Source organism: Dipodomys merriami, unplaced genomic scaffold (genome assembly GCF_024711535.1).
Source record: "Dipodomys merriami isolate MVZ:Mamm:240054 unplaced genomic scaffold, mDipMer1.0.p SCAF_48, whole genome shotgun sequence".
Taxonomy (NCBI): domain Eukaryota; kingdom Metazoa; phylum Chordata; class Mammalia; order Rodentia; family Heteromyidae; genus Dipodomys; species Dipodomys merriami.
In genome coordinates, this window is record NW_027206046.1 from 4,845,774 (window position 1) to 4,869,528 (window position 23,755).

At 45.6% G+C, this 23,755-nt stretch overlaps 1 protein-coding gene across 4 annotated transcripts in view; it reads right to left on the minus strand.

The window, feature by feature from the left end:
- Positions 1-23,755, minus strand: part of Tln2 (talin 2) — a 340,789-nt gene that overhangs the window by 35,255 nt on the left and 281,779 nt on the right. For 3 of the 4 annotated variants that reach the window (XM_069995253.1, XM_069995252.1, XM_069995255.1), the window contains 8 exons: positions 21,707-21,808; positions 18,550-18,720; positions 16,761-16,907; positions 12,394-12,495; positions 9,539-9,658; positions 6,008-6,154; positions 2,935-3,101; positions 1,855-2,038 (listed from right to left, as the gene is read on the minus strand). In XM_069995253.1, coding sequence (XP_069851354.1) covers positions 1,855-2,038; positions 2,935-3,101; positions 6,008-6,154; positions 9,539-9,658; positions 12,394-12,495; positions 16,761-16,907; positions 18,550-18,720; positions 21,707-21,808 — 1,140 coding nt within the window. The remainder of the gene's footprint in view (positions 1-1,854; positions 2,039-2,934; positions 3,102-6,007; positions 6,155-9,538; positions 9,659-12,393; positions 12,496-16,760; positions 16,908-18,549; positions 18,721-21,706; positions 21,809-23,755) is intronic. The other variant, XM_069995254.1, reaches the window with a different exon arrangement.

The following is a 23,755-nucleotide window of genomic DNA, read 5'->3' on the forward strand; positions in this document are numbered from 1 at the left end:
TTCAGCCAGTCATCCCCAGAGATATGGGGAAGTACAAATAGGAGGATCACAGTCCAGGCCCACCTGGGCATGAATTGAGATTCTTCAGCAAAAAAGGGACTTGGAGGTGTGATTCCAATGGTAAAGTGCCTGTCTAGCAAGTACAGGGCTCTGGGTCCTACCAAAAAATAATTAAAATAAATAATCATCAGTAATAAATTAAATTATTATTAATAATAAATTAATCTAAAAATAAATAAAATTAGGGAGAAGAGGTTTAAGGAAAAGTAAAGGTCAGTACCAATAGTCATCAGTAAAGCTGAGTGGTGGTGACCTAGCTCATTTTATGATTCTACTTTTTGAACCTGACACAAGGTATTACAATTTTTTTTCCTCCTCTCAAAAGGACAGGAAAATAGAAAAGAAAAGAAGATCCCGAAGCAATGTGATACATTTCTCTGTGTCAAAAGATGTCAATTATCTCCCTGTGAGATTGTCTTTCCTCAAGCTGGTCAGGTAGAGGAGAAAATACCTGTGTAGCTTGCCTCCAACTCTAGGGACTTTGTTTCCAGCTTTGCCTTCTTCCACCAGAGTCAAAACACTACCACTCAGGCAGGGATCGATGACAAGAAATGCTTACGATTGCACAAGGCAGCCAATCTGAACTCTGATGTTATCAGGAAGAAATCCAGCACAGAGGATGATAAAGACCACCCAAGGAAGCTTTCCTCACTGGGATCTACAGCCCCGGTGTGTGTGTGTGTGTGTGTGTGTGTGTGTGTGTGTGTGTGTGTGTGTGTGTGTGTGTGTGTGTGTGTGTGTGTGTGTGTGTGTGTGTGTGTGTGTGTGTGTGTGTGTGTGTGTGTGTGTGTGTGTGTGTGTGTGTGTGTGTGTGTGTTGGTGGAGGGGGAAGAGGAGTGAGGTGGGTCATCAGTGGCTGGGGTTTCCATCTAAGTCTTGTTCAAAATACAATGGCTTGCTGACTATGGTGTGGGCTGTAGAAACTAAAGGGCTAGTCCACTGGTAATGGGTAGTATCTATCTATGGATGATCTTTGTGGCCAACAGTTCAACAAAGATGAATAAATGGCAATGACAGTCCTTGAGGGGCCTAGGATGTGGCAGGGGTATAAGAAGGGGGTACCAAAGAGCAGGTGGGTGATTTAAATGACATCACTACCTCCCACACAGAGCTCCCAGAACCACAGAGCCCTTTCCTGCCCTTCTACTTCCTCCCTGCCATTCTAAGCCAGCTATTTCCGAACGGAGGCCCATTGGAGCAGAGATCTCTGTGCCCTCCCTGGCTGTTGGGGTCACCGGTGGCTGGTTCCCAGGCTTTTTTCATCTGATGTCTCTTAGCATCTCTGGTATTTCCTTGGCTCACCCTCACATCCCGTGGCTTTCCTTCTGCCGTCCATTCCTTTAGTGCCTAGGATTTTCTCCTTTGCCCATTCCTGAGGACAAGTCTTGGCTGGAAGCCCTTGGTCACTGTACCTGAGCAGGCCCACGTCAGACCCAGCTCACCTTCCCCCTGCTCAGGCTAGGCTCTTACTCCAGGGTATCCCCTCTTGGTTTCTAGAGCCTCTATTCACTCCAGTCTGACTGTGAGGCCATCTTTGCTCCTCCCCCTCCTTTATCTTCCAACACCCACCGTGTCCATTGTTCCCCAGGCTTAGCTATCTCTCTTCCTTTTAGATTCCTCTCAAAACCATGGGTTTGTCTCCACCTCCCCAACCACCACCACCACCCAAGCCCCTTCTATCTCTCTTGGACAACTGCTTCCCACAGATAGAGCCTCATGCCTGTTGTTTACTCGGCAGCTCCTATTTTCCTGAGCCCTTTGCTGAGGCCCAGGCCGCCCCCCCCCCATCCCTACCTGGGTCTCGGGGTCATCTGATCCCAGGCTGGCTGCTCCCAGCTTGACTACCTCAGCGAGGTGGGTAATGGTGGCTGCTGAGGACTGAGCCGCCTGGGCCAGCTTGTCTGGAGTGGACGCCGCTCCCGACACGAGAAGTTTTGTGTCTTCTACCAAGGCCTTGGCTGTCTTCAGAATGTTCTCTCTGAGGAAGGGAGGGAGGGCCAAGGAGAAGGGGAGAAACAAAGGCCCAAAGTTGTTTACTTGCAGTTAGGAAGGAAGGAAACCCTTCATAGGGGACTTGGAGTGGTATGTTCCATCTCCTTGATGGGGGGGATGGAGGTGAAGTTGGGGAGAGGAGAGGGAAGCAACTAGTATGCACAGTCAGTGGGAAGTAAACCTCCAGGGCAGGGCTCAGGCCTATGGGTCTGGCTGCTGTCCCCAGCCCTGTGGTTAGGTGAAAGCCCAGCTTCTTTTCTGTAGCTCACACTCTCCCTGCAGAAACTCCATAGCCACAGCCTGCTGCCAGGATGTGTGAGTTGGGTCATTTTGTCTGGGAATTAGAGCCCAAAGGGCCAGGCTCTAGGTGGGAGGACAGAGCATGGGGATTTCCCTTCTTCACTCTGGTCCTTCAGTTAAAAAGAGAGAGAGAGGAAGAAAGAGGCTGGATACCCGGAGAGGATTTGGGGGTCTCTAGCAGTCAACTTAGAGCTCCAAGCATTTTCAGCCCAGGTCTGGAAAAAGCTGCAAACTTTGAGCCCCATTCCCCAGGATGCAACTTAAGAGTTCCAAGCATTTTCAGCCCAGGTCTGGAAAATGCTGCAAACTTTGAGCCCCGTTCCCCAGGACACAGTAACTGCTAAATGTGCCTTCCCTGCTGTTCCGATCCTTGGTGGGTGGTCAGAGATCAAAAGATCTGTGGGGCTAGGCTGGATCCAGAACTGCCAAAGGCCAAGTGCACATACAGCCCTGTTCATAGCTGGGCAAGGGTTTATTCTCCATTTCACTTGAGCATCTTGTGGAGATGACAGTGGATACCCAGACAGCTTGAATACAGTGGGTGATGAGTTTCAGGGCAGGCCAGCCTGAATCTCTCTGTACCTGTGATCTGCAAAAGTTTCGTTGTTCTCTGCATTCAGTGTCCCCGCGGTGGCAAACATGATGGTGGTGTCCAGGTCGGCGATGATCCCCGACACGGCAGTGGCAGCTGTGATGCATGCTTGGGTCCCCTTGTTCCCAGCCTGGAGAGCCGACAACACTAGGGACACCTGTGAGTAGAAAGGGAATGTTTGAGGGATCCAAAAACTGGAGAGAAAATGTGATCCAAAAGTAGGACGCCTCTGAAAATACTGACTTCCTCTCTTTTCTGAGAACTGATGCAGCTTAGTGGGTCCATAGCACAGGTTCAGGGCCAGTAAGAGCCTGCTTATGAATACCAGCCCTGCCATTTTTTACAGGCTATATGAGCTTGGACAAACTACGTCATCTTTCTGGGACTCAAGTTTCCTCATCTGTAAAGTGGGGCTGTTACTTTTTGTCTACCAAGGCTGTTGGGAGAATCAAGAAGGAAAATGAAGCCTATATATATAACAAAAGGTCTCCATTGTCAAAGCAGCATTCACTGAGTTTCTATCCTATTTCTGAAACTGCAAGACGGAGTGAAGATTAGGCTCCTAGTAAGTAAGTGGCCGTTTCCAGTCTCTCTGGTTAGGTGTTTGGAAGGAACTCCATCATTCCATCACCTGGCCATCTCATGTTGGAAATCTTCTTGGACCCACTCATTGGGAGTCCAGAGGTGACCTCCATATGCAACCTCTCTACCCACAATGCTCCTCCTGCATACTATTATCCACCACCAAGTACCAATGTGGTGAGTGACCCAAGGGCCCTTCCATGTCAGAAACTCCAGCTGTTAGCTACCACTACTCAGCCCCTTCCAACACACCCCCTCAGTTCCCACAGACACACTGTACAACCCAAACCATCTCACATGGCCACTTATAGTCCAACCACCTCTCATCATCGTATCTGCCAGCTCCTGACATCCCTAAACACATCTGTCTTTTCACTCAGGGCCCTAATCTTCCCCAGTCATGCACAGACTCATCCTGCAGGATATGGCTCTTAAGTCTCCACTCTGTCTTCCAGAGAGGAGTGTTGCCACTGAGGCTCCCAGCCTACTGTTCTTGCCCTTGGTTTAAAATAGCTTCTTATGGGTCTGCGGGCTCTTTGAAGTCAGGAGCCACGGCTCACCTGTGTGCACACACCTACCATAATTGGCTGACCCAAGGTACACTCTGCCAATGCTTTAAATCAACTTCTTGAAGCGTGATGGCCAGGGTCAGGGAGGCATAGCATAATGGAGCGAGGCACAGGGCTAAGGACGCTGTCTCCTTTGTGCCGCTTGGGTCTCCGTACACGTTGTAGGATGGGTGCAGAAACCATTCCCAGAGCCTCCCCCCCTCTGAGGCCCCGACTTTTTCTCTTTCCCATTTACCTGACCAGCAAATAAAAGCTGGCATAGAGTGGGCCTGAGAAAGAAGTGTCCAGAAAGAACTCTGAGGATGGGGCACAAAGGCCAAGACAAGTGTTTGGATGTTGTGGTTTTATGTGACAGGTATTTTCAAGCAGGATGAAAGGGGAAGAGCCCAGAGAGTGTCTCACCCATTGCCAAAGGTGCTGATGGATACACCTGCTCTCTTCTAGGTAGGACAATCCTGGTGCTCACAGCTGGGGCAATCACTGCATACATGACCAAGCTACTAACAGCTGGCTACTTCCCTAAGTGTCCTACATCAGAGACCCTCTGTGGAGAGGCAGAGACTAACTGAGGAAGACATGCAGCCCAGACCCCTCTCCACTCCGCACATGCCTGCTGCAAGCTCTTCCCTGGACTACTTGGCCAGAGCCATTTAGTCAATGGAGAAAGGTTCTGAAGGTCGGAGAATGCCTTCCTTGAGCTGAGAGATTTATATCCTCCTTCCGTGGTACCCACAGAGGCTGGACAGACCTGTAAGCTGTGGAGGTGGCCAGAGCGAGGCTCAGCCTTGATGAAGGGCGGCTGACAGAGTAGCCTCGGTAGTCAAGATTGCCAGTGAGGAAACCCTAGTTCCCCTGCCAGCCCCCTAGTCTTGTCATCGAATTTCTAAACAGGATAGAGCTCTATGCGCTCCGAAGCAAAGGAAAGGGCGAAGGAAATGCCACCAAAGCCCAGTTGCTTCGGCTTGCAAAAGGAACTGTCCTGAGAAATGACTCATGAGGTAGGAGAGAAAGGGCTGGTCAAAGGTTGCCTTGTGAACTGGAAAAGCTGCTGAGAGAAAAAATCTGGAGAGGGAAAAGTTTTGAGAATACTGACTGGTAATTAGCTGATACCTATCTAAGTATCTACATGGTGCGAAAACATTTTTACACACATCACCTCATTTAACCTCCAGAATTCTATTCTCTGGATTTGAACTCAGGGCCTGGGTACTGTCCCTGAGTTGTTTTGGTCAAGACTAGCATTCTACCACTTTGAGCCACAGCGCCACTTCTGGTTTTCTCATGGTTAATTGGAGACAAGAATCTCACGAACTTTTCTGCCTGGGCTGGTTTTGAACTGCGATCCTCAGATCTCAACCTCCTGTATAGCTAGGATTACAGGTGTGAGCCACCAGAGCCCAGGTAACCTCCAGAATTCTATAGGGCAGGCATTGGAAGTTTATGTTCTCACTTTACAAATGAGGAAATTGAGGCTTGGAAAGGTAAAATGACTTAGCTAAACTGAGATTCTACAAACACCTGATCCTACGCAAGCTGATGGACCATGCGACTGTCCCCAGTCACTTCATCTTCGCTCACCTCCACTGTCTTGGTTAACAAAGAGGCAGTCATTTCGACTCAGCTCTTAGCCCAAGTAGTCCCCTAGAGGGCCTCTGGGAAGGAAGATCAGGGCTACTGGGTGGAGTTCCAGCATCAGAGCTCCTCTTGATTGGCTCCTGACCCTGACAGTATTTTCTGTCTGCCAAAGGGCCCTTCAGGAAGGCTGAGCTCCAGGACTGACTTTCCTGGGACAGCAATTCCCATGAGTTCCCACCTAGCTCCCCCAAGTGGCCCCCCTTTCCCTGGGGAGGACATGGTTTGAGGGAGAAGCCACCAGGCCACACCAGTCCCAACCACACAGGCTATTCCTTACTTTTTCCGTGACAGCGCGGGCACACTCGATCAGCTCCCTCTTGGTGTAGCTGTCGGTGGGGCATACCTGGAGGGCCCCCGCCTTCTGCACCAGGAAGATACAGCCGTGGCCCAGGTCTTGTACACGCGTGCGAATCTGGAAGCCAATCTGCAGAGGCCAGCCCAGGAGAGGAAGGGAGTGTGACGGGACCCTTGCCACCCAAGCCTAGCCTATGTGGAAAATTTCTCCTGCATCCTACAGGGAGCCTGGCTAGGAAAATTCCACTACTGTTAGGAGTCTGTGTCTGGTGGAGTATGGAATTTGGTCACTTTAGCTTCCCTTTTTAGAGGCTAAACAGGCTTGCAGTTCATGGGGCATAATGCTTTCCTGATTCCTGTTACCTTTCCTGGCTTAGTCTGTAGCTCAAGCTTTGGGATAGGAATGTGAATGAGCACAGTTCTGTGGGAGAGTTCTGTTAGTCATTCAACAAGCAGTTACTGAGCTCCTCCAAGAGTGTCAAGGGCTCTGGCATGCATTTTGTTTCATTTATTCCTCACAATAGCCCTGCAGGGCAACTTGAAGTTCAAAAGATAGCTTTGGATAAAGCGTATTTAAAAGGGTTTGGTTCCCCCTACCCCTCCCCTGAACTGATATGTTTGCCGACCAGAACACCCTTTCCGCAGCTGTGTCATGTGGAGAGTAATTGTCTGTAAGGCCAGGTTTGAGATCTCTATAAAAATGGTACATTGGGGGCTGGAAGCATGGCTCAGTAGTAAAGCGCCTGCCTTGCAGGTGTGAGACTCTCTGCTTTGTTAAGAGGAAACTAGTCTTGAATTGCAAAGCTGCCAGAAGGTTTTTAACTTTTTTTTTTTTTTTTTTCCTGGAGAAGTTTTCACGGTGGTGTTAACCAAGGCTTGAATTTTCCGTGGAAAAATAAGCAGAGAAAGCTCCTGCTTGACATTCCAGGGCAGAGCTCTAACTTTTCTCCACAATTGTGGAAAAGACCAAATTGCTGACTTGGCACAGCAGGTTTGCAGGGCTGACTCTACTCACCCTGGGATATAAATATTTTCACATGCTGGGATGTGGGGCCCCGTTGGGTAGACAAATAATTCCATAATCTTGGAATAAAAAGAAAGAAAGAAAAAGCCTACGCTGCTTTAGGGACCTCTTAACCCTCTCAGTTTTCCCTCTAAAAATCCGTTTGGCAGATATATAAAAGAATTTTTCTTCCTAAGCCACTCGTAATTTTATATTCTCCCTACCCCTTCTTGCTCCAGGTCACACTCTTCTTGTGTGTGGAAAGTAAAATATATCTCAAGACATAATGAGAAAAGGGAAAAGCCTAATGAAATCACCCACAACTATAATACAAGGCCAATAGCCAAAGAAGCTGTCACTTTTAGCAATGCATTTTCTTCCTTGGCTGGTTACAAGAGTTTATAGTTTGCATTGCATCAGGAAAGTCTGCCCCTGTTCCACACAGAGTGGGCAGCAACTCTGAGTAGAAAGGGCCTACTGAAAACCAAGACAGACAAGGGTGAGCTCTACTTTCAAAGGTTTCTGTGGGCAGCGAGGGCTCCAGACAGCCTTTGCCATCAGTCTGTTTGTAAAGCCCCCTTCAAAGCACTTTTCTGCTTTGTCCCACCAAACTTTTCCTTACTGTAACATAGACTCCCTTGGACTTGTTTATGAAATCCAAAATTACATGCCATATCAGATGAATTAGATGTCTACATAAATGAAGTGTCTAGAATTACAGTCTAGTCTTATTAAAACAGGGAGGTCTTCAAAAGAAGAGAAAGATGGGCCTGTGGAAAAGGATCATCTCTGCCAGGGGTTTCCCCCTCCCTCTTGATAGTGACTTAACAAACTAATTATAACAAACAGAACTATTCACGCTGCCCTGTGAGGAACTTGAGGAATCTCATGCTAGATATATGTATGCAAGTACATACATATGATACTTCTATTCACATGCACAGTTAGGCCACATGTTAGAAAGTGCCTTGGGTCTTCATTGCTGCAGTATCTCTGGGAGTTTTGGTTAACACACAAGCATGATCACTAAAGTTACTCAGGGATGGTGGCAGGCAGCCATTGCAAGGAGAAGAGCAGCCAAGTTACAGCCTTCTGCCTTGACAGTCCTTTCCTGTCTCCAACTGCGTTTGGGTTCAGTATACAGTTTGCAATAACCGGGCATAGTGGTATGCACCTGTCAACCCAGTGTAAAGAAGAGGATTGTGGTCCAGGTCAGCTTGGGCAAAAAGTGAGGCAGAATATAAAAAAAAATAATCAGAACAAACAACAGCCAGAAAAGTTGTACTGAGGGGCATGGCTCAAGTAATTCCCCTGTCTAGCCTGTGAATTTAAACCTCAGTACTACAGGTAGGTAAAAACATAAAAACAGCATGTAGAAATCCCCTCTTACAGCTACCTGTCTTCCTAGTATAGATATCACCCACTCTTGTCATTCTGTACTTGACATTTTTTTTTTTTTATTGGTCGCTTGTGGGGCTTAAATTCAGGGCCTGGGTGCTGATCCTGAGCTCTTTAGCTCAAGGCTAGAGCTCTACCACTTTGAGCCACGGCTCTACTTCCAGTTTTCTGGTGGTTAATCAGAGAGAAGAGTTTAGATGGACTTTCCTGCCTGGGCTGGCTTTGAACTGTGATCCTCAGATCTTAGCTTCCTGAATAGCTAGGATTACAGGCATAAGCCACTGGCACCTGGCTCAGATTGAGCTTTTTCAAAAAATTGTTTTTTCCTCTAAGGAACCACATAGTTTCTCAGGGCCTATGCCCCTTCTGGGTCTCCATACCAGATGACACAGGTGACATCAGGTCCCTAGAAGTGTCTCTTGCTGTATCTTCCCAGGGGACTGCTCTATTTCTCAGAGCTATGGGACAAACTAGCTCTGAGAAAGTGGCCCTGGAGCCAGACATTTTTCCATGTGAACACTTGATGGGTGCAGACTTGCTGAAGCCCTATCTTTTCTGGCTAGGGGGAGGCTTGTGGGCACTGAAGAGTCTACCAGAAGTATCAAGGTAGGCAGGATCTGAGCTATTTCCCAGAAAGCCATCATGAATCCCCAGGTCAGGCTTTGTATCATGAAAGCAGATTCCTCTCAAGAAAGGGGCAGTGAGACCCCTACTCTGGGGAGCCTTAGAAAAACATAAACATGACTTAGGGTGATGTGCTGGGTGGAAATAGAAGGTATAATGGTGGTGACCCTAGCCCTGGGTATGTTGAAGTGTGATGGATTGGTGGATGGGAAGGCCTGTCATTGTAAACACAGCCCTCTGTCTGAAGCTCAGCCCCCCGATTTCTCCCCCTCCCCCAAACAACTCACCCTAAAAGATCTTATGCACAGCCTGAGACTAGCAGTGTGGGCCTGGGGTAAGATCTACACAGCCATGGGAATAAAGGTGCTTGGGTTGGGGTCTTTTTTGGAATGGATCTAATGCTACAGAGAACCCCACTCCCTACCCCTGGGGGTATGGATAGGTGCTTCTCTGTTTGCTTCTTAAAATAGGGGCATTAAGGTGGCAGACCTCCTCTGGTTCGGCCGTGGCTGCTGCCATCTGGCCCTGGAGAGCCAGGTGGCCATAGTCATTGGTCATTTGTGAAGCCAGTCCTCCCAGCTCCTCCGGGTTAGTAACCGACTTAGTCATCTGGAAAAAGAAAACAAGCAAGACACACACACACACACACACACACACACACACACACACACGAAGAAAAGCATGAGAACTGTGTGTTAATACCACTGGAAGCCAAAGGGTAACATTCACTTCTAAGCCCCAATGGGTGAAGGCCATGATTTACATTCAGGGCTGGACACTAGGGAGGGAAGGAGTTGAAGCCAGAGCTGTGCATGCCCAGAAGAATCCCCAAGGCCAGTAGCTGCTGTTCAGGCCAGATGGGCACATGCTTAGCATTCAGGTAAGGTGGTGCAGGTGCAGCGTGGAGCTGGGCCCTTGGGGTCCATTCTGAGGTTGCCCTATGTGGTCATTGAGGAATTCCCAGAGAAACCACCAGAAGGCACTATCTCTGGATATAGCACAACCCTGAGCCAGGCATCAAACAGGGCAAGAGTAGATATGAGGACAGGGCTGGTACACCATTTGGGAGGAAGGAATTCAGAATATGCAGCTCGCTTGCAAATGTGTGCCACAGCCTGTGGCACAAATTGGTTTCAGCCAATAATAATAACAACAACAACAACAACAACAACAATAATAAAGATGTATATTTTTGTCAGTTGTGGGGCTTGAACTCAAGGCCTGGGCACTGTCCCTGAGCTTTTTGCTCAAGGCTAGCACTCTACCACTTTGAGCCACAGCTCCACTTCCAGTTGTCTGGTAGTTAACTAGAGACAAGAGTCTTAAGGACTTTGCTGCCTGGGCTGGTTTTGGACTGTGGTCTTCAGATCTCAGCCTCCTGAGTAGCTAGGATGACAGGCCTGAGCCAGTGGTGCCTGGCTTGGCCATAAATTTTATTGAGTGTGTCACAATGGCCAAGTTCCTGGCTTCATAGAATGAAGGCATTCTAGATTCCCTGGGACCCCCAAGGCATAGAAAGAATGGATCTCAGTTAGTTTTACCTAGTTAACATGCTACTTCCTAGTTTTTCCTTTTTCCTCTGGCAAAATGCCATTTTATTGTCAGTTTCAGCTTGTTACCCAGAAATGTCTTCTTGTCTCTCTTTCAGGGATTGTTGCTTCTGGTCTTGCTTCTATCCTCTATTGGGATAATAAAAAACTTTTCTCTTTGTTGTTTTTTAAGACTTTGATATGAAAGGACTTTTAAAAAGCCCCCTTAAGTGGCTAAATGACCCTTAAGGAAGGACAGGAATATCCCTACCATCAAAAGCATCTTTGAAAGGAAATGACATAGGCTTTGGGCCCAAGTGTAGGTTCTAGGGAGCACATACTGAACCCCAAGAGAGATAATGCTATGAGATGCTCTGCTTATTCCCTGTCAACAGGAACATAAAGTCTCTGAGCAGACCCCATGTGGTAAAGTGGACCTTCCTCTAACTCTAGGCACCAGGCCAGCTACATCAGGAGCCATGCAGTCCAATGCTGGGCACCTTAGGGTCAGAACAGCAAGGTCAAGACAGGTCACCTGGCCCAGAAGATACTCTGGAAATGCCACAGGGACATTCAAAATGTCTTCTTCCCCTGCTGTTCTAGACAGCAATGCTATAAGACAGGACCTTGATCTGTCCCCTATATGCCTCAAAGGACAGTGTGGGTTCAAATCCAGCTTGCCACAATCTATAGAGATTGGTACTACTGTGCTAGGTTCCATTAAATAGGCCTTGTATGAATAGGCTAACAGCTAAGGAAGCTTAGTTTTGTGGTCCAAGCTCTACCTCTAGTGGACACAGGATTAAATGACAGCCAATCAGAGCCTGGGACCTCACCAAGGGAGATGAGCCATGAAGTGGCTTAGTCGGTCTCTTCACCTTGGAAGGCCACTTGATTTCTCAGACTTATGTGGCTGTATCTTCCAGAATCCTATTCTGTAGCACCTGAGCCTTCAAAAATTGGGAGGAACTTTCTTGCCATACCCCTATCAACGCTCCAAGACACCATTTGTCATCCTTTGTATATCTTTTTAAACATCAAGCTAGCATTGTGTCTCGCAATACCGACCATGTCTAAGGATTTGTACGACAACAGTTTCTGACCATATTGTGTTTTAGCAAAAAATCATCAACAACAACCTCAAACCAAAACAAAACTTCCAAAAGTTAAATGCTTCCTGTCAAGGAAAGTCCCTTTTTAATGTAACCATTCCATTTCATTTTGTCTAGAAGATTGGTATGTCTAAGTGTTATAATTTGAATGTGTCATACCTGCTCTGATTTACTCCGAAATATCTTCTTTTATGTTGTTTAGACTATGGAAACACCTTTCCATAGATTTCTTTCCTTTCTAGGTGACTAGGGTGTCCTCCTGTCTCCTTAACTGTCCTCCTCATTTTTTTTTTTTTTTAAAGTAAGTTGTGGGTCCTGAACTCTGGGCCTGGGTACTGTCCTTGAGCTTTTTATTCCTAAGGCTAGTGTCCTACCACTCAAGCCATAGCTTCACTTGTGGCTTTTTGGTGGTTAATTGGAGATGAGTCTCATGGGCTTTCCTGCCCCGGCTGGCTTTCATGAGCCACCAGTGCTTAGCTTTTTCCTCGCACTTGTGCCCTGTCCTCATGCCCAGGTCTCAATCACCTTTAATTCCTTCTTGTGACTTTTTTTCCATGAGACAAGAACTCTAGCAGCCTGGGGCTGAGACCACAGGTACCCAGAAAGAGATGGTAAGAGCTGATTCCCAGGAGGAACTAGGAACTTGGACCCCACCTTTGAGGACCCAGAGGTGGGGGTGGAGAGAATAGTTCTTGCTTCTTACCATTTCCTGAGCTGTGACGGCAATGGCTTTGGAGTACTTAACCACAGTCGTCTGGTAGTCCACAAACGTTCCCTTTGGTTCAGGAGGAGTGCCTTCACCCAGCTACAGAGGAGAGGAAAAGATCTCAGAAATCAATCAAGAACAGAGTGAAGTCTGGATGAAATTTAGAATGAGAAACTTTGAAAAATGGAGAGGAACCTTAAGAGAGGAAGGTTAAGGAGCCCACACGCAACCAAATTGCCTAATGTCTGCAACCAGGACTGCACGTAAGACAGTCAGGGGACACAGGCAAGGAAGGACCTCAGCTTTGTCTAGGAGGACTGGAAGCATTCTTCGGGAATGATGTATCTCTTCATTTCAGCTGATGTGGCCAGGTCAGGAGGCATCTGCCCTCCTAAAGGGTGGGGAAAGGCTGGGGGCGGGTGGCTCAGGCCTGTAATCTTAGCTACTCAGGAGGCTGAGATCTGAGGATCATGGTTCAAAGCCAGCCTAGACAGAAAGTCTGTGAGACTCTTATCTCCAATTAACCACCAGAAAGCCAAAAGTAGTGCTGTGGCTCAAAGTGGTACAGCACTGGCCTTGAGCAAAAAGGTCTTGGGGATAGCACCCAGACCCCAAGTTCAAGCCCCAGTACTGATAAAAAAAAAAAAGGCGAGGGAAGTGTCCAAAGAAAAGAGAGAGACACCCGAGCACATGGAGGTGTGCGTGAGCCTGTTACTTCCTTAGTATTGTACATAGAGCTGTGCCCAGGGACCTAAAGTGAGGACCCCAATCCACAGTGGAAGCTCTAAGGATGGTTTGTTGCTTGCCTCACTCTAGGTACAATAGGGATCAAGAGAAAACCAAGCTCAGCACACACAAGAGTTGGGAGCAAGCAGGACTGTCTGTATCCATTGCATAGTTGGGGATATGTTGCTCAGAAGACCTATTATTTGAAACCTGGGCTCCAAGGGTTATGAATGGTCCTCAGGCTGGCTCATTTCACTGAGTCTCAACTTCTTCACTAGCATCACCTCATTGCAGGTAAAAAAATCAACTGTAAAAGTTGGGTGTGGTGGTTCATACCGGTAATCCCAAGTAATCCAGAGGTGGAGACTGGAGGAACATAGTTTGAGGGTAACAGTTAATAAGTTAATAAAGACCCATCTATCTCAAAAAATAAGCCAGGTGTGATGGTCTGCACCCGTGGTTCCAGCTACACAGAAGGCAGAGGAAAGAACAAAAAGTTTGAGGCTAGCTAGGAGAAATTATGAGACGGTATCTGAAAAATAACTAAAACAGAAGGGATTGGGGCGGGGTGGGGGGGCAGGCATAGCCTAAGTGGTAGATTGCCTGCCTAGCAAGTACAAGACCCTGAGTTCAAACCCTAGTACAAACAAAAAAAGGATAAGAAGAGAGGAATATATAGGACGGAAAGGAGGTATGAAACAAGAAGGAAAAGGAAAGGAAGGAAGTGGAGGACCAGCTTCTTGCTGTCTTGCTGCTTGGGATCCAAAGACTAGTCTTCATCTGTGGGCCCCAAAGACAGGCCAAGGAAAGAGAGGATGAGGAGGAGGTATTGTGTGGCTCCTTGGATGTCAGCACAAGATAGGTAATTGTTCATAGGAACAATAATACCCAGTTGGATTTTACATAATGGAGGGTGAAACAAGAAATCTTTGTGACTGGTGTTGTCAGCAGTTCCTCATTGTTGATATCAACTATTATTGTACCAGACTTATTTCTCAGCCCTTTTGGAAGACTCTGGAGGAATGGGCTGGGTGAAGGCTGTCATACCATTGGTAACAGGTGTTTGAGAGCTAATTTTCCTGCCCAGAGTCCTGCATGTTATATAGGGCTCAAAGAGATTTGAGGATCTGACTTCCATTTTCCAAGGTTTTGTGAAATATGCCCGATACTATACTGACAATGAAAAATAACTTTTTCCCCCCCAAGATGAAAAAGCTGATTTTTTTTTAAACTTCTAATTTTGTACAAAGAAACCGTGGCGCTCTTTCTTTATATTCTGTAGTTGACTATGAAGCTTATTTTTCAAAGCTCTGGTGTCACGTTGTCCTGAAAAAATCCAACAGATTCCTGAGATTCATCCAATGGCCTTAAGAAAGGGGAAAATTCTACTAACTTTCTGTCATGAGAAGCCAAGAAATAAATGGAGACTTTGACAAACTAGAGCCTGAAGTCTCTAAAGGGAGACATGACGATCTAGCCCAGGCCTGTTACTTCACCAGTGTAAAAACTACTGCATAATGTTTAGGGATAATTATTTTAATTATAGACTGTCAGTATTATTCCTCAATGGAAATAGAAATAACCAATCTTCTCTGAATTGGCAATTAAAGAACACTTATTATCCTGAAAAAAGAATAATCATATAAATGTATTCTCAATCTATCAGTGGCCATTTCAAAACATACTCTTTGGCTTGCTGTCCCAGGGTGGCAATTGGATGTTGATGTATTGGCTTTAATGAATCTCAAACTGAGAAGGACTGATATTCAAAATGAGTGAAGGGTTCCTGGGAAAAAGATCAGGAGATTAGGGGTTGAACCTGTTGCTCATTTTATGTCCCTGCTGAACCATGTCAGTGGATGGGTTGTTAAATGATAAAGTAATATTCATACTATCTATTGCCTCTGAGAATTTACAAAAGGTAGGTCAGAACCAAAGGGAGCTTTTTTGAAAGTAGCACTAGATTCCCAGGTAACATTCATGGAGACCTCAACTGAGCAAGTCAAAGATGAAGTCCAGGAACCTGCATTCTAAAGCCCATAAAGTAGACAGAGGTCAACAATCAATGATCATTTCCATTTTACAAAGGAAGAAACCAGTGGTATTTTCACCATATCCACTCCTAATCACAGGTAAATTGGAAGGAAGGTGGGACATCTGGCTTACACAAGTCATACACACTGAAGAATGGATACAATGGACACAGGCCTGGACATATGCGTATGAAGTAAAGCCCTTGGGAAGAGAAGACAGTTGCCTCACCCCTGAATGCCAGTTAGCTCCAGCCTGGGGGACTGTGAGGCAGATGGAGACAAGGAGTAAAGAAGAGGCTGGACAATCTTACTCCTGGGCATTTACCTAAATGGCTACAAACAAAGCTACACTAAAGCTACCAGCACAAGCATGTTCATTGCAGCATTATTTACCATAGCTAAGATATAGAACCAACCCAGTTGCCCCTCAGTAGATGAATGGATCACGAAAATGTGGTATATATACACAATGGAATCCTATGCTTGCATCAGAAAGAATGACATAGCTCCATTCATAAGGGAAAAAAATCATATTAAAAATCATATTAAGGGCTGGGAATGTGGCTTAGTGGTAGAGTGCTTGCCTAGCATGCATGAAGCCCTGGGTTCGATTCCTCAGTACCACATAAACAGAAAAAGCCAGAAGTGGCACTATGGCTCAAGTGGTAGAGTGCTAGCCTTGAGCAAAAGAAGCTCAGGGACAGAGTGCCCAGGCCCTGAGTTCAAGCCCCATGACTGGCAGCAAAAAAAAAAAAAAAAAAAAAAAAAAAAAAAAAAAATCAAAAAAATCATAGTAAATGAAGTAAGCCAGATGCAACAAAACATAGGCTCCATGGTTTCCTTAGCAGAGGATCACAATAGCTCAGTAGCTATGTACATAGAACCAGATAAAATGATGTTAATTAAAATGAACTCCTAGATATGGAAACAAGGTTTTTTGTTTTTTTGTTTTTTGCTTTATCTTCTCTTTGTTTTTGTTTTTAATGTACTGTGTGAACTTATTCCTTTTTTTCCTTCATTTTTTTTCTTTTTTCTTTTTTTTTCTTTTGGTTTATCCCCTGTTATTGTTTTTGATTTTAGTATCCTATGTCTTGTATCTAATCTGGGGAAGGGAAGGGGAATAACAAAATGATAAGAAAAAGGACAGAGGGTGTACCAATGAAGCAGCGATACTCAGAATGAACTTTACAACTTAGGGAGGAGGGAAGCCAAGTCAAGAGGGAAGGAAAGTGGGAGAAAAAGACAGAAGGGGTAATAATGTTCGACAAGAAATATACTCATTGGGCTAGGAGTGTGGTTCAGTGGTAGAGTGCCTGCCTAGCATGCATGAAGCCCTCGGTTCGAGTCCTCAGTACCACATAAACAGAAAAAGCCGGAAGTGGCGCTGTGGCTCAAGTGGTACAGTGCTCATTTTGAGCAAAAGAAGCTCAGGGACAGTGCCTAGGCTCTGAGTTCAAGCCCCGGGACTAACAAGAGAAAAGAAAAAGAAAATGTACTCATTACCTTACTTATATAGCTGTAATCCCTCTGTAGATCACCCTTATAATTTTTTTTTAAATGACCAAGTTAGAAAAAACAAAAAGAATACACCAGACCTTTCCTTACCTTGCTCATGGCCTCTGCAATAGCGTCCACCATGCCTCCTACCAGACCCACTTCACTGGCTGCTTCATTCAGTGTCACCATAATGTCGTCTACAGCTTCCTTCATCAATTGGGCGGCCTCTGTGATGGCATCATGGGTGTGTTGTGCCTGGAAAGGGAATTGAGAAACATTTCCTTCAGCAGAAGAAAATGGTGCTTTGTATTAAGAATCTCTTTAGGGCTGGGAATGTGGCTTAGTGGCAGAATGCTTGCCTAGCATGCATGAAGCCCCAGGTTCCATTCCTCAGTACCCTATAAACAGTAAAAGCCAGAAGTGGTGGTGGGGCTCAATTGATTGAGTGCTAGCCTTGAGTAAAAGAAGCTCAGAGACAGTGCCAAGGCCCTGAGTTCAAGCCCCAGGACTGGCAAAATAAAAATTAAAAAAAATCTCTTTGGTTCCCTTAGGAATAACCATGAACAACAACAACAAAACAAGCTGGGACCTGGTAGCTTATGCCTACAATCTTAGTTATTCAGGAGGTAGGCTGAGACATTCAGGGTAGCTCCAAGGTCTTCCCATCTGACTAGCCTCTTCGTCTGCACATTCGAGATCTGTCAGACTGCTTACTATTTCTGAAGCTATCACAATCTTTTCATAATCCTGCCCATGTCATTGTAGATATGCTTGCCATTTCCCAAGTTAAAGTGAAGGATGCTACATGGTCATCCAGGACATAACAGTGTCATGAGTGTCTGCCTAAAAGCTGGGTTTAACAACAGTCTGAAGAAAAGCAAGACGTTTTGATTTGGCAAGGGAGAATTTCATGTTACATTACTGTCTTCAGGGCTAACAATATGGCTCAGTGGTAGAGCACTTGCCTAGCATGATATCGGTCCTACAGCTTTGGTGCCTTGCACCACAAAGAAAAATCAGTCAACCAATCAAATCAATCTTTTTTTTTTTTTTTTTGGTCATAGGTTTTGAACTCAAGGGTTGGGAAGGTGGCTCAGTGGTAGAGTGCTTGCCTCTCATGCATGAGGCCCTGGGTTCGATTCTTCAGCATCACATAAGCAGAAAAAGCTGGAAATGGTGCTGTGGCTCAAGTGGTAGAGCACTAGCCTTGAGCTGAAGAGCTGAGGTACAGCGCCCAGGCCCAGAGTTCAGGCCCACAACAGACAAAAACAAAAACAAAAAAACAAAAAACCAAAAAAAACAAAAACAACCCCACAGGTTTTGAACTCAAGGTCTGGGCACTGTCCTTGAACGTTTTTGCTCAAAGGTAGCACTCTACCACCTGAGCAACCGTTCTACTTCCAGTTTTCTAGTGGTTAATTGGAGATAAGAGTCTCACGGTCTTTCCTGCTTGGAATGGCTTTCAACTGTGAGTCTCAGATCTCAGCTAGGATTACAGGCGTGAGCCACTGGGGCCCGGCTCAAATCAATCTTTTAAGTTCAAGAAACAAAAATGGTATTTGACGGACCATCCCTGAGCCTACCTTTGTGCAAGCTAGATAGTCAAAGTGGAGCAGTCACTCAGTAATTTTTATTCCTGCAATCATGACACCATACAGTTTCCTTCCAAGAATGCTTGTCTGCATATTCCACCAAGGGAAAAATAACATCCCGATACCTCAAACATATATATTTACTGGTTTCCCTGGGAAGGCCAATAGAAGATTACTTTCCATTTTAGACTAGGAAATCAAATATCACTAAGAGATAATTAGAGTTACTATTTTTTTTTTCCCAAACGGATACTGTATGGGAGGAACTTAGTGTTCTACCTGATCCCTTACATCCTGACCCCTACCTTGGGATTTCCTCCACCTTCTTTAGCTGCGTAGAGCATCTGCAGGGCTGACTCTGCCAGTGTCTTGGTCTGGTCCAGCACTGTCATTTGTTGCTGATGGTCCAGAATCTTGGAGGCAACACCAACTGCAGCTAAGATCAAGGGCTCAAAGTAGCTCGCCAGTTGTGTCACCTTTCAAGAAGGAAAAGCCATAGATGCATCATGTAAACACACAGGTCTCTGCCAGAGGAAGCCCTTGTTAAGGAGGGAGTTGGAAGCAGTGAGTGGTTGGTTCACAGGAACAGGCAGGTTGGTTATAATCTGCTTTTGAAAGTACTCCTTAATTAACAGGACTATTGTTTGGCTTTTCCTTCCTTGGGGGACTTCTTTATCTTTTCTTCAAATGTGGAAGAAATGCTAATAACCCATTCCAAGATCTAGAGTCAGACACCAGAATTGAACTTTTTTTTTTTTTTTTTGTCAGTCCTGGAGCTGGAACTCAGGGCCTAGGCACTGTCCCAGAGGTTCTTTTGCTCAAGGCTAGCACTCTACCACATGAGCCACAGTGCCACTTCTAGCTTTTTCTGTTTATGTGGTACTGAGGAATCAAACCCAGGGCCTCATGCATGCTAGGCAAGCATTCTACCACTAAACCACATTCTCAATAACACATGGTGTGCAATAATTGCCATACAGTTAGCACTCAATAAATGCTAGATGTTGCTATTCCTTGTATTGCTGATCTTGGAGGAGCTCTTTCCTTATACTGTAGGTGCTTAATAAGGGGCTCAAACATATATTCTGTCCTTGAGAGACATGACAACACTTGAAATAACCTTCTAAAGTTGGCAGCTAAGTGAAAGTAGCACAGCATTTTGAGTATTTGGCACATGAGGTACATACATATAGATTAACTATATCAAAAGGTGCCTACATCCAGATCCCTGAAGCCTGTGAATGTGACATTACTTATAAAACAGGTCTTCAGAGATTTTTCTCTGAAAAAAGAAAAAGAAGCAGGAGACAAGGTGAGCATGGAGGTAGGGGCTTGCAGTGACATCCAAGCATATGTTCAAAGTCACCAGAAGCCAGAAAAGGCTTCTGTGCATCTTTGGAATCTGGCCCTGCACATGTCTTTATTCTAGATTTCTGGATCCTAGAATGATGAGAGAATAAACTTGTATTGTACAAAACTATTTGTTTGTAATACATTGATAGCATCCACAGAAAACATGCCCAGGGAGGGGCTGAGAGCGTGGATTTCTCCTCTCTGCCAGAGAGAAGCTGGTATGGGCCCTGCCTGAGCAACTAACTACCACATGGTGGTGGAAACAATGTTGGGAATTGGTGTTTAATCCATGGCTGGGTGGCCTCAGGCTGCCTTTGTCCTGAACATGCTCTTAGAAAGCAAGAGACTGGCCAGGCACTGGTGGCTCACGCCTGTAATCTTAGCTACTCAGGAGGCTGAGATCTGAGGATCACTGTTCAAAGCCAGCTCAGGCAGGAATGTCCATGAGACTCTTATCTCCAATTAACCACCAGAAAACCAGAAGTGGTGATGTGACTCAAGTGGTAGAGCACTTGCCTTGAGCTGAAGAACAGCTCCTGGGCCCAGAGTTCAAGTCCCATGATCAACAACAATGACAAAGATGGCTCAGTGGTAGAGTGCTTGCCTTGCATGCAGGAGGCCCTGGGTTCAATTCCCTAGCACCACGTAAGCAGAAAAAGTTGGAAGTAGCACTGTGACTCAAGTGGTAGAGTGCTAGCCTTGAGCTGAAGAGCTGAGGGACAGTGTCTAAGCCCAGAGTCCAGGCCCACAACTGACAAAAATAAAGAAGGAAAGAAAGAAAGAAAGAAAGAAACTGATTTTTCCCAAAGAACCAAAAGTAAATCTGTAAGTTGATGCCACTCTCCAACATAGGAATTAATTTTCTGTACTAATATATGAATAATATATGCCTATAGAATACATTATATACAAACACAACATTGCATCTGATTCACATACGCATGTCTGCAGAAAAGTAGATAATGGCTCTCTATACAGGGCCCAAAGTAAGTGCTGGAATAACATCAGACTGCTGTATCAAATTCAGTTTTCCCATGATGGGCACAAAGGTGGTGCCCCCAGCCTCTAGGACAATCCTTCTTTTTCTCCATGCAGGTAAACAAGCAGCCCTTTCCTAATTACAATTTCTCAGTGGAGAAATGCAGTTTGCCACCCTTCAAAAGGCAGAGAGAGAGAAATGCTGACCATTTTCAATCTCAAAAACCCCTCTCTGGAACTAGTGGGAAGTTTATTAGGCCCTTAAGCTGTACTGTCATTTGAAAATAGCCCAGAATATTGGTTTCTTAAGATCAATACCCGTGGAGCAGATTTTTGGCTCCTGTTTTTTCTTGATATGCACATGGATACTGATAGCTGCACTGATAAATGCTAGGAGGCCCCAGAAGCTGCTAAAAATCCCATTTCTGACCTCTCCCTGCTGAAGCACAGGCTACACAACAAACCGGCTCTTTACAAAGGGTTTGCAAAGTGTACTCCAAACAGGCAAAGCATTGTTTGCCACTTGAAACTGTGGGAAGGAGCTAGGCACTGGTGATCCTAGCTACTCAAGAGGCTAAGATATGAGGATCTAGGTTCAAAGCCAGCCCAGGTAGGAAAGTCCATGAGACTCTTAACCTCCCAATGAATCACCAAAAATCCACAAGTGGCACTGTGGCTCAAGTAGTAGAGTGTTAACTTTGAGCAAAAGAAGCTGAGGGACAGTACCCAGGCTCTAGGACTGGCACAAAACCAAACCAAAACAACAAAAAGATGGGCAGGAACTCAGCTGAATGATTCTGTTGCAGTGGCTATGTAAGAAAGTTCTGGAAAGTGTTCCAAGCATTGTTTTGCCTCATCACATACAAGAACAGAGGGCATCGGCAACTAGGAAAAGACACTGTATCCTCAAACATGCCAAAATGGATCCAATCAGTCAGGATGACATATATTAAGCTTTAGGGTAGGTGTGTCAACTTTAGTCCTCTGGCTTATTTCAAGGCAAGGTACATAAGAGCAACAGATGATGGGAAATGCTGCAGGCTTTGAGAATAATGACAGAATCAATCATAATCTCTCTCTTTCTGTCACCTTCCCCTTCCCTCCCCCACCAAGTCCCTTGGCGCACATTACCTTATGTCCAAGCTGGGCTGCTTCTCCCCGAGCTGCTGTGGCAATGGGATCGATAAGGTGCCCGATTTCCTGGACTACAGAAGTTAGCTGCTCCTGCAGGGCCTGATAAGGAAAGAATTGTCAAGTGCATCTGACAACAGTTCCTTTACAGTGCTGTACCAACTGAAAAAGGCCTCCATGAAAGACAAGGGAGGCCATACAGAGTGGACATCAACATCACGCTTGATTCCCTGCCCTACCCCATGGTGCCTCAGCTCTCCTAGGCAAATCCCGCCCCCCCCCCCATCATTCCTCCCATGAGAGATGAAGCAATCGAGAGAAACGTATGTCCTACAGGCTTCTGACTCCTGCAGCCCTGACAAGGGATGTTAGTGATACTTTTAGGTTATCCGGCAGAATTACTGAAAATGTGAAATAGCTGTGGCTTTTCTAAGAAGATGAGAAAGCTTTGTCCAAATGGAGGCAGCTAATTGGGGTCTGAGGGAACGTGCAGGTCACAGTGTTCTCAGAACGTAAGAAGGGAGAGGAGGGTGATGTGAAAATGAGATCAGCTATGAAAACAGGATGATGTATTGTGCAAATGCCAGGTGGGAAGCAAGCGGACTGAGTGGGTGGGATCTCAGCTCACGGTCCTTGGTGATGGGCAGGCAGATATTGAAAAAATGGTACCTTGAGGCCTTTCTTCTCAAGTTTGAGATGGTTTAGTGTTGCTGCCCTGCACAACTGAGCTCAACCAAGGAAGGGAAACCTTTTATTCCCACCCCCACCCCATCATTTGTATTATTTGTTAACAACACTCATGGGCCTACAAAATAATCACTACAGACAGACAGCCATATAAGAAGCATGTAAGTCTGGCCTGATAGGTAGCAGACAATGTCAAGGCCCTTCCTTATATAACCCATGAGTTGGATGTTTCCCAGCCCTGCAAAGAAATAGGGCAAAATAGTTAGACCATGTTGGGAGCTTAAGAGCATGACAAAAACAAGGCTGGAGATCATTAACCAGTAGCAATTAACTAGATCCAATCTCTTCACAGGAATGGTTGGAAGATGACCACTGATGACATCAAGATCTGTTGATCCTGAACACTGGTGGACCTTTCAGTCATGCACACGCCAGCATGGAACTAGGTAATTACTCACAGAGGAACAATGTCCTGTCTCTGTCATTCTCCTAAAGGACAAAGGTGCACCTGAGCTGGAGGGATTCAAAGATAGGTCACTCCAAGAAACAGGGTAGCCTCACACACAAGCTTGAAAATAAAAGATAATATTCAGTAAAATAATAACAGAAGACGGCCTGGTGGTTCAGGCCTGTAATCCTAGCTATTCAGGAAGCTGGCATCTGAGGATGGCAATTCAAAGCCATCCTGGGCAAGAAAGTCCATGAGAGTTTTATCTCCAACTAAAAAACCAGACGTGGAGCAGTGGCTTAAAGTGGTAAAGTGCTAACCTTGAGCGAAAAAGTTCAGGGACAGTACCCAGGCCATGAGTTCAAGCCCCACAGCCAACAACAACAACAACAACAGCAACAACATCAACAACAACCCCTCCCCCCAAATGTCTCCAATCTCAAGAAAGAGAATCTTACCCATCTGACTGAGCCAAACAGAACTCTAAGCAGACAAGACCAGGGAAGAAACTCGCCTAGATACATTGTTGTGAAAAATATGAGTTAATTTGAAAGGCAACACAATCAAAGAGGGAATTTTATTACAATGGAAGGAAGAATAGAATAACTGCAGATTTCACAACACAAACTCTAAACACAAGGAGAGGGAGAGAGATAATTCAAGCTATGAATGACAACTTTCAACCTAAAGTAGTATACCCAGTGAAGCTATCATTCACAATTGATGGAGAAACTAAAACTGTCTACCAAAAACACAAAGTAATAATTGTAGGATTCTACACAGAGTGAGAATGCTTAGTTCTATTTTTTCCTCTTTCTGGATGTGTGTGTGTGTGTGTGTGTGTGTGTGTGTGTGTGTGTGTGTGTGTGTGTGTGTGTGTACATGTGTGTATGTGTGTTTAGCTAGAAGGAAAC